At 37.1% G+C, this 15,092-nt stretch overlaps 2 protein-coding genes across 2 annotated transcripts in view; both read right to left on the bottom strand.

Moving 5' to 3' along the window:
- Positions 1 to 4,596, bottom strand: part of ppp2r5a (protein phosphatase 2 regulatory subunit B', alpha) — a 46,237-nt gene extending 41,641 nt beyond the window's left edge. The window contains exon 1 of the mRNA XM_015388001.1: positions 3,557 to 4,596. Within this exon, the coding sequence (XP_015243487.1) occupies positions 3,557 to 3,704 (148 nt within the window). The 5' untranslated portion in view covers positions 3,705 to 4,596. The remainder of the gene's footprint in view (positions 1 to 3,556) is intronic.
- Positions 4,597 to 6,099: 1,503 nt separating this feature from the next.
- On the bottom strand, positions 6,100 to 14,595 carry dtl (denticleless E3 ubiquitin protein ligase homolog (Drosophila)). Its single transcript, XM_015387993.1, has 15 exons — positions 14,392 to 14,595; positions 13,534 to 13,671; positions 13,353 to 13,445; positions 13,214 to 13,275; positions 12,997 to 13,117; positions 10,864 to 10,929; positions 10,663 to 10,778; positions 10,502 to 10,575; positions 10,312 to 10,418; positions 10,128 to 10,232; positions 8,881 to 8,993; positions 8,687 to 8,776; positions 8,460 to 8,583; positions 7,449 to 8,077; positions 6,100 to 6,462 (listed from the first exon to the last, which is right to left on the bottom strand). Exons 1-15 carry the CDS (start codon positions 14,447 to 14,449, stop codon positions 6,400 to 6,402), a joined length of 1,959 nt encoding a protein of 652 aa, XP_015243479.1. The 5' UTR covers positions 14,450 to 14,595; the 3' UTR covers positions 6,100 to 6,399.
- Between the last annotated feature and the right edge of the window lie 497 nt (positions 14,596 to 15,092).

Genomic DNA, 15,092 nt, shown 5'->3' with positions numbered 1-15,092 from the left:
AGTAGTAGAAACAAAAACCTGGTCAGACTTGATGAGAAGACGGATGCAATCTTCACAAAAGGAGCAATCTTTGAAGAATAGCTGAGCAAAGTATAGGTTAAAGCGGGACAATAACATTTATTATAGAGTCTGATTTAAAACTGAATTTTTTTTACTGTCATAACAGATTATTGTTCTTAAATAAAGCTTCAGACACTTAATCCGATTGATAATCTGTGGCCGAACTTGAGGACAGATACCGACAGACGTCTATCCAAGTCTGAATTACTTTGAGCTAATCTGGAAAGTAATATGAGCAGATAGGACTTCATCAAACTTAAAAAAAAAAAAACATGGAAAAGTCTGGCATTATAAATTTACAAATCCTTTCAGAATTATTTTCTTAAAATAAACAAATAGAAAGCTGATCTGCTATCATAGAACCAAAACCTTTTTTTTTATCTAAAAAGTTTGTTGGAGACAAAATGTGAACCCAAACATTTGTGAAAAATTTTATTTAGTAAAAAATTGTTTTTGTCTTAGGGCCCAAACAATTAATCAGATTAATCGTGATGAATCGATTATTGAAATAATCGTCAACTAATTCGGTAAACAATTAATCGTTAACTGGAGTAGAAACTAAAACATGCCTTTAGCTAAAAGAGAAACCCACTTAAAGCAGTAATTATACCAAAATTGAAAATATTATTATAATATAATATATATTAATACTTTGCATTTAAGATAAAAACACCTTTTTTCGTCTGTCAATATGCTCTACCCAGAATTCAAGTAGAATAAGGTTTGGTTCATTAATTGCGGCCCTAATTCCTCTACATCCAAAACGAAACACAAACCACTGCAGCATAATTAGACTACTCTTTCATTATTGTGGAGGCCATAGATTCCATAGTGTTTAAAGTTAGCTCTTTGTTATTTGACAAAATAAAACCCTTTAAATTCCTGCTTAATATCTGGATTCATTTTCATAACTTATACTCCAGAATGCATTTTATAATTAATCAAAGGGTTCACTGTTTAATGACCAGTAAAGGAGGCATCAGCTATACTGGGACATGATTTTTTTTTTCTCCAAGTTACAACATAATTTTGCACCTTTAACTACTTGAACAGGCAAGTTCTACTTCCTTGAGATTTGTTCCAACTCATAACATCTCGACATACTCTAAGCTGTTGCAGCTTGTCTTAGCAAATGTCAAGAGAAAATTACCACGTTACTGCCAAGCCCAATAAAACATCACTAATTCTCTGCATTACAATGCAACCTGAAGGGGACATTTCAAAAGATTCATTGATTAAAATTATACACCGTAAATGCTCACACTATTCAATGGAACTGTTAGCAGGCTCAGCAGGATTTTGTTTGGGCTCCAGGCTAAAGGAGACCAACTGACAGATTCCTCATTAGGTAGCTGTCTGTCGACATGCCTGCTTTGGATTGTCATGGTACCACAGCCAACCGAAAGAAAAGTATTCAAGTAAACAGGGATACTACTGTTCAAACTATATCAAGAATCTCTGGAATCTGGCATGTTTGCTTTAAAAACATGAGGAACGTCAAAAAAAAAAAAAAAAGACAGACACAACTAAAACGTATAGCATTCATTTAAACATTTAAAACATGTGTACCACCTTTTATAGTCCACACACACTAAAAAAAACACACCTAAAACTAAAACAAAAACTTAAAAAGAGATAAATTTCACTCAACAGTCTTCAGTCTTTCCATAAAAGAACTAGTGAAGAATATGCAGCCAGTATGCAAAAGAAAAGGTGACTTGTTTACCCTTGTCCTTTTTACTCATGTGAATCATTAAAAAGTATGTTTAAAGCTCCTGAGTTTATCGGCCAATGAAAGAAGATAAAGGGGAAGATAAAGTTCTCTGGAAAACCATATAAACAGCTCTATTTTGAGGGGTGATTTTTAAAGCATTCAAATATAAAACCTTAAAGCCAACATAAACAGTTCATTTTATGTTGTCAATAACAAACTGTTTCTACCACCATCGAGGTTCAGCAGACCATAAAAAGCACCTGATTCAGGGCAGTGACAAAGCTTGTGATCAGTCCCCTTATGATTTGTATGCGGTGCCTTCCAGGTACGGATAGGCGGGATGTGCATTTGAAAAACTCTTAGACCAAAACAAAAGAGTCAGATAATAAAGTGGATGGAAATTATAGTCCTAATAAATCTAAAGTCTAAAGAAAATATAGTGTGCACTTTTTTTTTTAAACCCTCACATAATATTTTGTTAAAGCCTTTTTTCCTGCAACTACAACTGCTGTGTACCTTACCAGCTTTGTACATCTGGAGAAGGAACATTTGAGCTGATTCTTTTCAAAACAGCTTCAGCCGTTTGTGGAGGATCTTATGGAAAACATTTGAACATCAATCTTTGGCCAATAAATCAGGATGCTGTGATCTTAACCATATTACAGCTCTGTCGGTGCTTTAATTTCATTTATCTGCATCAAAGTAAGTTGGTATAAATTATAGGTGGGTTATTATACCATTTATCCCCATCGTGATCAATTTCTACTCATAACAATTTAGATTTATTGTTTAAACAATAAATTGGAATTTGAGACAACTAAAAAAAAAAATGGGTAAATTTGGAATTTTAAATATTTGTTCATTGGGACACAATTAAAGAATATGAATAAATCGAGTTACTTAGGGATGGTTAATGATAAATCAAATTTCTTTATTTTTCTTCAAGGAATGAGGGCAGATCACCCAGCCTAATATCCACAACACTTAAAAGTGTTTTATTTTTAACAAATATTTATACACTTTTTTGCTCTTACTCTTTAGTTGGTTTCCTGGTGCATCTTATAAAAATTTTAAGAGTATCGATTGATTTCTGATGAACTGTTGCAAAAAAAAAAAAAAAAGTTTTCAACTTTTCTCAAAAAGATAGACCTGATAACATGAACGCTTATATTTCACAAAAAAAAGGGGGCCACCTCAAGCAAAATGTATTGATCCAGCAGCTTCTCCTTAAAGCAGGGGTCTTGAACGTTTTCCAGGGTAAGGACCCCCAAACTGATGGCAAGATGGAGCAGACACCCCCTCATTATATACATTTTATAAAATTGTGTTATATCAAACTGGTCCTTTAGTCACTCTATTACAGATGGAGTAAAGTAATAAAAGTAATTTCTCCCTAGGATTATTAGAGTATTTCTGATTCCTGGTTGATGGGACGGGTTTGAGTGAAAGAGCTCCTGTGTGTCACTGAATGTGTGCATTGATGACTGAAAGACACATTCTGCCCCCTTTTATCTGTTTACTTCAGTGTGTTGGATTCATGATAATGTTTATTTAAAGACATTTTAATGAGTGAAAAAAATTGCAGGGGGGGATATAAAAAATAAAATAAAAAGTCTAATCAACTTTTGCGACCCCCATGCAGCACCTTCGTGGACCCCATAGGGATCGCGGACCCCCTGTTGAGGACCTCCGCCTTAAAGGATGTGTTCATCTGCTAGAGCCCCCACACTGAACAATGGCCGGGACATTTAAAGCAACAGAGCCCCTCCATTATCCTCTTACCTTTGAGCTGTGGCAGCGGGGACAGCTCGACCGGAGCGCTCTGAGTGCGAAACTGAGAGGAGCCCTGGGATCTCCTCTGCTTCTGCGCCTTCCTCACAGACTTCCTCGTAAAGCCGTCCACTTTCTCGGATGCAGAGATGGCGGACATTTTGATGCAAACTCACAAAGGTTGTAGGCGAGCTATTGTTATATTAAAAAAAAAAAAAAAAATCAGACGTGGTGAGGTTTCAAACCCTCTTTCTCACATCAGCGTCAAATTGTGGAGGGAACAGCCCGAGCCCAGGCTCCTATTATTCTGTATGATCCAACATGGTCATGTTTGCATGGAGGTTAGACCGAGTCCTTGTGGTGCATCTTTGAAGAGCCTTCAATGTGAGACGGGGAACAATATTTTACAAAAAAAAAAAACCCTCTAAGATGAAAACGCAGAGCACCCAAAGTTAGCCTCTTAAATAATACAAATAAGCGTCTAAATATCGGTCAGTTAGTGCTGGTTTGTCAGGTCTGCAAACGGACTACCTGTTGCATAACGTAGGTAAGGCATCATAAAGAAAAGTTCCCTGGATTAGAATCCTGACTGTAGCCGAACAGTGTGGCTATATGCTCGCAGCTAACGCATCCGGCTAGCTTGCTAAATGCAACCGACGTTAATACAGAGCTACAAGAATACGCTACGATGTTAACGAGGGAAAAGTTGGGGGAAATCGTCGCCCCATCAAATTAACGAAATTCTGAGTTTTATGTTAACTCAATGGCTCCTTCAGGCAGATGTTGGAGCCCCAGTTCCGTTGAGTATCTCTTGAAAACAACTCTCCATTGGCGACGAAGTTCAAATTTGCTTCCTTTAGCAGCCTGAGGTTAGCTGTGACTGCGCAGGAGGCTTTATTTTTCACGCAGTATACAATTCCACGGGCTCGTTTCCACGGCCTCTAATCAGACCGAGAAAAAGAAAAAAAAAATCCCTGGATGTCGGGCGGGCAAGGTAGCCATAAAAACGCTCCCAGGCGTTCCGTCGCTCTTCGTCTCTGCTTTCAAGCCGAGAAGCGCTGACGGATGAGACGTCATCGATTGACGTTACTTCCAGCCAATCACCGGTGGACATTTTAAAAACTTAAAACTTTTTAAACCAATCATGTCACGTAGAAAGCGGGTCAATTACATGGAAAATATAGATAAAAATGTGTCTAGTTGAATGAAATGGGGCAAAATTACACAACAGAAACGTATTAAGAAATTTATTAAAACACAGGAGGATTTTAAGACTCCTAAATTGATTAAAGGAGCCCAAGTCCCGCCCTTTCTCACAGGACCAGTTTTTTTTGTGTGTCAAAAAAATCTCCTTTTAAATACTAAAATAAAATCTTATCACGAAGAAACAACTTTGCTTTTTTCCATGGGTCGAATATTTAGGTTGTCTCTGAGCCATAAATGGAGTTAAGACTTTTATTTTAGTTGTTTAACTTATCTAATGATTTACAATGGACATTGGAAACCCATGTAAATATTGTTTTCATAAATACCATAAAATCTAAGCTGTAGTATAGTTAGAAAATATATTCAGATATGTTCCAAAGTTCTTTCCAAACATAGACAAGTGTTTGTCTAACAATAATGCTTTCAAGTAGGCGTTTGGTACGTAATTCATTTTATTGATTTGTTTAGCTCCATAGGAAGTTTAAGGGAAAACAAGTAAGGAGCAGCTTTTTGTAAGTTGACACTTTTTTCCTGTTATAGGTTGAGCCTATGGTAGTGCAAGTAGTTCCTGAACATCTAAAACCATTAAAATTATATAGATAATCCATGTTATTATCACAGTATAGGTCAAGTAGTTGAAACTTGGACAGTTGGGTCACAGCAGTATAAGGATTCAATGCACAGATCAATACTTGTTTTGAAATGGGAAAACATGGCTAACATTTAGCATCAGAAAAGCTCCCCAAATCTCAGAATTTTATCCCTACAAAAATAGGCGATTTACACTTAAATATCTGAAAAAATTATAGGAAATCAACACATCCAAGCAAGACGAGTGGTGAAATACCAGCCCGAAAATATGCCAGAAAGTTGTTGAATACAAAGACATTACGGCTTGCCAAGCCGTTGAAGTGGAACAATCCTTCGGTCCATAGATCAACCACTGATATGCATTAATAAAAGCTCCAAATAAATTACATCCACTCCAGCAATGTCAATTTCTGCAACATGTTATAAAGAAGAAACAGAAACCATGCAGAGTGAAGCTTTTTCATATGCAATTAAAATTTGATCACTGAAAACATGCTTCATTTAAATACAAACCAACCAAACATTTTTGTGCATTTTGTACATTAAAACCACATCTGTACAGAAATGGAGAAAAAAAAAACAACACTAAAAATGCATCTCTAGCAGTGTTGAAAACTCATGCATGAATAACCTGCAAAACTGTAAAAACCTGAATTAACTGATTTAAGAAAGGTCCATACAATAAAGAATATATATTTTGATCCACATTTTACTTTACATATAAAAAAAAAAAAAAAACCAAAAACAAAAAAACATGCATATACAGAAGTAAACCTCTCTGGAAGAATCAGCAGGAATAGCTTTGAAGGGTTTTCAACAAATCAAATCTGATCTTTTAGCAGCAGCCAAAACATCTATGGAAATTCTTACAGTTAAGTAAACTGGCAAATTTATCAACCTGCAACATTTCTGAGACGATGAGATATTTGGAGCTGAGAGTAAACTGGAAAAAGGCTTCAAAAACATAACGTAACACGATTGGAAGAAAAATCTGTGTTTCATCAATTCCTGTGCAACCAGATTATAATAAGATGTGGCATCTCCGTGGCTGTAGCAGATCATTCCTGTTGCCTTTTTTGAAAAAATGTAGAGATTTTTACAGTTTTTGGTGAATGGAGCACCTAGAAGAAAAAAGAGAAAAGAATGTACGTAAGATATGGTAATCAAACGAAACATTTACAGTACCTATTTATGCTACATATTGGCAGGTAAAGACCTTAAGGTAACAAAGACAAAAAAGAAAAGAAAAAACACAAAAGATTAAAAAAAAAGTAATGTCAAACTTCGGTAAATAAAAGTTTCGACTAATACCAACATTTGTTCTCAAGGATTATAAAACAGGTAGGGTTATTAAAAAAACAAACAAAAAAAAACTGCAGATGTCTTGGCATAAATACCGAATAGGGAATAATTTGGCACGCATTTCCGATAATGATGATTAAATCAAATCCAGAAAATGAAATATTTCTAGGGATGCAACTAATGATTTTTTGCAAATCAAATTATAATGTTGATTATTTTTTTGATTAATGGATTAATAATTGGATAGCCAAAGATTTTTACAAAAAGAAACCAGGAGAATCTCAAACCTTTCCACTTGATGAGTTCTGGATAGAGCATATTGACTGACAACTTTCTTTCTTTTTTTTTTATCTTATATGCAAAATGTTTATGATATTGTTGACATTCTTGATATAATTTCTGCTCTAAGTGGGTCAGCTAAAGGCATATTTACAATCTCTATACTCCAGTTAATGATTAATCGATTACTAAGTTAGATGAAAATTATTTCAATAATCAATTAATCCAATTTATTGTTTCAGAACTTAGTATTTCAGACTGCTTATAATGAAAACACACAAGGAAATAGAATATTTTATAGAAGTGTCAGAGGTTTTGGAAAGTATTCTCTTCCAATGCACTCATTGCTTGGCTAAGGTTCATTTTTGGCCTGAACAAAACTTCCTGTCATGGTTTTCTTCAACAAAGCCAATAAACTTCAACTAACCATGACAGGAAGCCAAGATAAAAAAAAAAAAAAAGAGCAGAAGCTTCAGGCAGAGTAGGAATGAGGATTTACGTTCAAAGCTTGGATGGCTTTACTTACTGGTGAAGTGTGTGTCTTCCTGTCTTGTTTCTTATGAGAACTGGGACTTCCTTGACTTTTTTTCATCTTTTGACCAATTTCTGACAACCAGTTCCTTGCGCTGGGAGAACAGTTCTCCTTCCCAGTCTGCCGTGAGGTAACTGGTTCACTCTCAGCGGTATGATCATCTGTCTGCGCCGAGCTCTCCTGAGCAGGGTAACACACATCCGACAGGATGCGACTCCTCTTAGCTTCGGGGTGGAGTTCTGAATCACACTGACGCGGGGCGACGTCCTCGGAGCAGGAAGGTGAGCTCTCATCTGTTTCCAGCCTGCGTTTAGCCCGTCGCCCCGTGGGGGTGGCGCTGCTTGTGGGGCTCAGACGACACTGCCTTAACGTCTGTTGTGTTGGAGTGGTGGCGCCAACCCGACTCTGAGCTCCATGAGTTGGGGATAACCACTGCTGGATAGAAGCTGGGGGTCTCTGGTGAGCGGGAACTGGTGTGGAACGGTTTGGTGATGCGGTGCTGGAGGGTAGAGGCAGGGCGGCGCTGTTAGGGGCGCAGGCAGCCAACTGCGGCGATGCCATGCCGTCAAGAATCTGCGTCCTCTGGGTCTTTGAAGGGGGTGTTGCTGCTGTGACCGAGGGCACTAAAATAAGGATGAGTTTAGTTAATAAAGGTCAACTAATTTATAAGGCTAATTTCTGTAATATTAAAGGCTTAGACACCAACACCACACTATGATGCTCCCACCACCACACACTTTTATTATAACAGAGACATCAGGAACTTTACTTAGTCATAAGTCATTGGTCAAACCATATTTCATTTATAGGTATCTGATTCATAGTGGGTTCCATCCATTCAATTCAATGTAATTATACTCAAACTGGTGTTGATTGTTCTATTAAAATCCGGACATAATACACTAAAGTTCAAGTTGATTTAAAAGAAACTGCTTAGACTGCTCATCGCTTCGACACTCTCCATAATAATTGATGTGAAAGGGTGACGGATCGATGAGGAGGTACCTGTGGGAGATCCAGGACGTGCCCAGCCTACGAGGTTGGCTTCGCCCACTGATGAGTGCGCCACATCCGTTTTACGCTGAAGCCTCCAGATCCGTATAGTGTGGTCATCGGAGCAGGAAGCAATCTGCCGACAGAGGAGCAAGGTGTAAAAATAGGTTCAGAAACAAGCAGGTGAAAAAAAAACAAAAAAACATTAAAATGAAAACAATTCAAATCTGCTGACTCACTTTTGTGAAATCTGTCGGGCACCATGTGACAGAGGTCACTTCCTCACTGTGACCCTGGAGGATCACAGGGGGATGTTGAGGTTCAGAGATCTGAAAATAATAAAGAAAGAAAAAAAACAGAGTTTCAATAGGAGAAGTCAAAAAGAACAATAAAACCTAATTATATTAAGGTAACATGTGAGGACAAACCGCACCTTCCAAATGTACGTGTGATTGTCACTGGATCCGCTGGCTAAGAACTGGTCATCAGGGCTGATCGTAGACTTGACATAGAAGGAGGAGTTTTGGTGTCCACTGAAAACAGCAACTGTGGAAATGAATGTGTCATTTTATAAGTTCACCAAACAACTCTTTGATAGAATAAATCAAACTAAAGGATAACCAGAAAAAAATATTTTACATCAGGAATCCATTCCTGTAACACTTTAAAAATGTGGTTTGAGTATATAATCTAGATTAAAATAACATGCATTGATTTTTAACCACAAATTTCAGTTTATCATTGTATTTTATTTTACTCAGGATTATATGTAATAAGCTTCTAAACTGAAGTGGAAGGAAAGAGATTAATAATCTTCTAAATGAAAAGAAGTGTGACATGCATGTGAAATCAGACCCCCTTTTACTTTAAGTTCCCTAAAAATACCCAGTGAAACCAATTGTCCTTAACCAAATAACAAACATAGCCTGAATTTAATTGTATCTAGAAATAAATTCAGATGTTTGTTAGAAGAATCAGTGGACATAGGGATCATTAATAGTTCTCTTTAAATCTTGACCTCTATTGAAGAGCGCCAAGGCTGTAGAAATGCCAAAAAAAAAAACCCTTCTGTAGTTTTCCTTTTCGCCATTACGGTAGAAGCATCATGCCTAAATCCTACTAGGAATCTGTTTTTAGAATTTTAAAAATGCTGTTTGGAGAAACTTTCCATCCAGTTCTCATCTGCCACAAACTGGATTTAATCAAAATTAAACTTTTTGATCAACTTGTGAGAAGGCAAGGTGACTTCAAGCTGACTGAAAAAAAAATGGAGGAGGCAGTATCATGCTGTGGGGTCTCTTTTTCTAGCAGTTGCAGGGAAGCAGGTTGAAGGTAATTTTTATATATTAAGCTAAATGAGGGGGAGGCTGGCCTGAGAGTTAACCATCCAGGAGTACGACTACTTCCTGACTCAAAGATGCTAAATCCAAACCCACTTCTCATATCTTCATCTAATCTGTACAAACCCAAGCATCCTAATCCTTCTAGTTCAATCCTACGCCTCTATTTATTGGTCCATCGCATAGAAGGAGTATGTTTACCCTAGTGGGGCTTTTTATTTACAATTGAAACCATTTGTCCTTCAGACAAACCCATTTGTTCACCATCAGAGTTCAGTCATGGAGAATTAGCTCCATCTACTGGTAGATTAGGTGTAGACCAACTGACGTCCAAGTTTACCTGGAGTCGTCTTTATTCCGCAGACGTTGAACATGTAAATGCTGTCATCTGTGCAGTTACACATGATGTTGGACCTGGAGGAGTCCAAAACAAGTCCAGAATAACCTGGAATTTAGAAGATTTGGATCATTTAGTGACCTTGTGTGGATGTAAGGTAAAAATGTTCGCATGACAGGTGACTGACCGAGTCTCATCCGAGTGGAGGAGCCTGCATATGGATAGATCTGCATAGGCACAGGGTCCTGACGGTACACTGTGTAGTTCTTCCTCAAATCCCACATCTTTATAACCCTGAGGGGAAAAGGACCCATAAACATCCGCAGTATTTACAGTTTAAACATGTTTCTTTTTTTTTTCCCTTCTTTTTTTTTTACCCATCAACAGCACCAGAGGAGAGGAGGGTATGTTGATCCCGAAATAAAACCACTGTTACACTCTGCTGGGTATCCTACAAAACAACAACGAAAGAGAATACCTTAGCCTTCCTTTGGACACAACCCATTTTCCACTTCTATAAGCAAACACATCAACTCACCACGCTGGGAGCCATACCACGCATGCTGCTCCCTCTTCTCTTCGTCTTAGAGGGACGATTGGTCTCCGATTTATTGTGAGCACCGCTGATCTGTTTCACCTGCCTGTAAAATCCATCTGTAGAGCAGAACATTAAGACTGAGCAAGAATTTTTCCTTTTTTCCTCAGTCTAGAAGCAAAATAGAACATAGTGGTAACACACCTTTCTGGCTGCACCTGATGTCCCAGACCATAATATTTCCATCTCTGCCCCCCGTGCAGAAAACAGCTGTTTAAACAAAGGTCGTGGAAACACAACAGAATCATCATTGGACAAACCGACCATTATGAAAACACCAATGAGTAAATCTGTTCTCCTTCTCATTAACTTAATTTAAATTAATGGAAAAATAAATGTGTGTGTTTAATTTGCAACATCTAACCTTGGTTTCTCTCTCTTTACATAATTTAGCTAATTGACCATTTTTAAAGGATTTCATACAATTCATAGTGGGACTAAATGACTGAGAAGCATCAATCATACATTTCTATCAAACAACAAAGTAATCGTTTAATATTATTTTCAATTTCTTCTTGCCTCTAATTTCTTCTACATTTTTCATCCTTCGACTTTTTATTTCCATTTTTTTCTTCCAATGGTTGCATGTTTTTCATAATTATCCAGATCTTGAAAATACCTAAATCAACTTAAAATTTCTCTCGTATTTTTTGTATGAACCCTGAATATAAAGACAGATGGTAGCTTCATTAGTTTAAGTTGTGACCCAACTGTTTTACTTTCTTTTCTACGTGTTTTTATCATGTTTTTTTTTTTTACTTGCTTTTATTCTGATTTTTTGTGGTCCAATTATATTACAAATGTTTTTGCTTTTATTCTGCTTTATTTTTTTTCTATTAAATTACCTAGTTCATGTAAAGCACTTAGAATTTTCCATGTACTGAATTGTGCTATACAAATAAAATTGACTTGCCTTTTGTTTAAAGAGGTTTGCTAACAGCTGCAATGGTCCTCACGATTTAGTTTAAAACTGAGGATCATTTTCTCCTTTAGTAACGTAAAAGCTTAGCAGGATAATCCCACACCTAAAAAAAAAATGCTGCAGTCTTCTCCCTGTGAGCTCCAGAGATGCATCTACCTTCCTTCCTGATGTTCCTCTGGCCAGACGGCCATGGTTTTCCTCTATCACACGCCCTGTGTCTTTTTAAAAAAATTAATTTTTTGACTGATGTTCTGAATATAGATGTGGGCAAATTAGGTAAGCAGTTATTGTTCTTTACTAGGGCTGGGTAAAAAAATAAATAAATCTAATCAACTTTGAATCGAATCCTTTACATTTTTGCAAAATCGATGTTTAGGGGAAAAGATCGATTCATTTTATAGTGACCCACGTGATGTTCACATTCAAATAAGCAGGAAAGATGCACTGAAGATTACTTCAAGCCAGACAGCTGCAACTATAGCAAATAGGTTAACTGAAGACATTAACAAATCGGAGCTGACCTGCAAAACCCTTAAGTTGTTACAGACAATGCTGCACATATGGTTTGTGCAGTGGAGATAATGCAGCTCATGCATGTCTGCTGTGTCCCCGCTGTTTCACGTCTGCTCGCTCGAGTGAGGCTTCACTTTTTCCACAAACAAGTTTGCACTTTTGAGACAGTTTTGTTCACATCTGAAGTTTAAACTGTCTGATTTACAAGTTTGCACTTTGTGTTTAATGTGACAGGAAAAAACAAAATACATGAGTATTTTGAAACACAGTTAACCCACTTTCATTATTGTAAAAACAGATTGAATTAAAATTAATCGATTTAGAACTGTATGATTCAAAATCAAATCGATTCAGGACTTTGGCGAAAATAACCAGCCCTATTCTTTACCACTTTCCTGACTTTTAAAGATAAACACAAGTTGTGCCATTCTGTGGTCTCTCATCATTCCTGTTTCGAAAATAAGAGAACAGGAACGGCTCTAATTTCACATCTTATTTGCTGCTTAATAGAATTCAGGAAATAGATGAAGTCATGAATTAACCTTTATAAAAATACCTCAGTTGTATTTATTTTATAGGAAATGAGCTGTTACCACAAAGTAGGGGGAAAAAAGTGATTTTCTTTAAGAAAATCTTTTAGAAAATGTTCTGGACCACATGGTGTTTTATACTTACAATAATTTAAGTACTGGAGCAACCAGAGCAAATCCACACTTCTAGATTGTTTCCCCTGACATTTAAAACTTTACATAAAAAAAAAAAAACAAAAAAAAAAACTCTATCCTGTCAACAGAACACCGAGAGGAAATTCAGATTTTTTATTTTTTTTGTTTAAAGCAAACCTTTTTCTCCTGGTGCGAATGCAACAGACTTCAGGGTGCAAAGGTGGCCTTTAAAGCTTCCCAACGGTTCCCCCGACTTCACGTCCCACAGCCTGGCCATCTGGTCCCCTGCAGCGGTCACCTAAACATGGACACAAGTCATGGTCATATAATCAGCAAACAACTTGTGGAATCTTTGCTTAAAGGAAAAAAAATAGTTTTTAGTTTGTTTTCCTACCAGCTGTGGCTCTCCTGGCACCCAGGCAATGTCAAAGACTGCGTTCTCATGAGCCAGCCATTCTGTAAAATGTCACAGCAGGTCAGCTGAGGACGTATCCTTACAAATAAGCTTGACAGACAGAAGCTCCTAAAAATACCTTTAAGTAGAGGGTTTTCCCGACTTTCTGTGTCATATATCCTAACAACGCCTTCTTCATTAGCTGCTGCAAGGACGTTTTGCATGTCTGCAGCTAAAAACAAAGAACCATTTATTTATAAAAGGCCACATGTCCTTGTTCTGTACAGTGCCTGATGCATACAAAGTATAAACATGATTACCTGAGGAGAACGCCAGGCCAAAAGGTGGCACAGGATCACCGGTGTTCCCATATGAGATGTGCTCGTCGTGCCGGACGCACTGGTAGCCTTCCAGCAGTGAGGTCAAAGGGATCCTGGAACAAGGATCTGCAGGGAAGGCTGCATGATTCATGCAATGCCAGAAAATAGAGAGGGTTGGTATTTTGTCAGATGAGACACAGACTCGTTTTTTCACATTAAAACCTCATTATAACCAGTTTGGATTGTATTTGTTGGACCAACATCAAGTCTGTAAACAATAGCTGCATCAGAAAGATGAAACATCTTCAAGTGGTAGTTTCCCCTCTACTCCTCTCAGTCTATCCTAACTGCTGTTTTTATTAGGCCACAATGCCAAATTACTTCCAGACAAAGCATAGGTAATGCATAAAGATGAATTTCTTAATGGTCTTGTGATTAAAGAAGCCATCAGGAACAAATGTTTAAAGAGTATTTAACTGATAGTGTTTCTGGTTTACATCAACCTTGTAGAACAAAAAATGAAATAAAGGCTTGATCCAGATATGCATAATGGAACAAAGACATTAAAATGGACTAATTGTATTTTATAATGCAATATATCGTTTCTCACACTCGTTTTGATGCCGATTTCCACCACTCACGCTGACAACCATTTTATTTATCTGTGAACTTTTCCTTTTTCTGTCACAGCAGCAAACTCAACCCCCAACGGTTACTCGATCGAGCTCAAACAGGCCAAATCTATGATGAAATATTGCTTTACAGCCTTCAGTCTGACTTAAATCAACGTTTAGCTATAGGACACATAGCATATTAACTGAGGGAGCAAAGCTCTACAAAGAACATGATGTTTCTCACCATTCTGCCTCCGTCTGCCCACTCCTCTGTCAACAATAGAGCGGAAAAACATCCCCATACTCCAAAGACAGACGATCTGATATTTATACTAACAACTTTATCCGATTGTTAACTGGTCGCCACTTTTCTCCCCCTCTTGTTGCTGCCTGTGTGATTTTTTTCCCGCGAACAGGACGTATGATTAGAAGAACCGAATTCCGCGCGAATCGGTGCTGTGTGAGCAGCTATTGGTCCGTTAGGCTGCAATTCCGCTTCCGGTTACTGCCTCCAACAAAGACCACATTCTTCAAAACAAGTAGAAACACTGCGTTAAAATATCAACCAACAATATTTAATTTATTGGAACTTCTCCTAATATTCGTATGCGTACTTTCCGTATTAAATGCCCACGAATAGACTGTTGCTTTTAATGTGATGACATTAATGATGACATGAAATCTGTGAAAAACTCTAAATATGATCTCCACCATTTCTGTATGCAAAATAACTTCTAGATAGGAGCATATTATAATCACATAATAACATATTAATAATTATATGATTTAATACAAATAAAGATAGCTTTGAAAATTAGAAAATAAAACGTAGAAAATCTATACAGCAAATAAAGCAGATGGAAAAATCGTGCACTCAATCTGAATACTTACGTCAGCTTTATTTATTTATTTATTTATTTATTTATTTATTTATTTATTTATTTA

Source organism: Cyprinodon variegatus, unplaced genomic scaffold (genome assembly GCF_000732505.1).
Source record: "Cyprinodon variegatus isolate N-32 unplaced genomic scaffold, C_variegatus-1.0 Scaffold410, whole genome shotgun sequence".
Classification (NCBI taxonomy): domain Eukaryota; kingdom Metazoa; phylum Chordata; class Actinopteri; order Cyprinodontiformes; family Cyprinodontidae; genus Cyprinodon; species Cyprinodon variegatus.
The sequence above is the reverse complement of the archived record's forward strand: the minus strand, read 5'-3'. Positions and strand labels throughout refer to the sequence as shown.

Excerpts from the sequence above, each read along its gene's own strand:
- dtl (XM_015387993.1), bottom strand. The coding sequence starts at position 14,449 with ATGGGGATGTTTTTCCGCTCTATTGTTGACAGAGGAGTGGGCAGACGG. Across the intron at positions 10,930-12,996 it reads ATTCGCACCAGGAGAAAAAG|CTGTTTTCTGCACGGGGGGC; the intron begins GTTTGCTTTAAA and ends TTGTTTAAACAG. Across the intron at positions 10,576-10,662 it reads GTGGTATGGCTCCCAGCGTG|GATACCCAGCAGAGTGTAAC; the intron begins GTGAGTTGATGT and ends GTTGTTTTGTAG.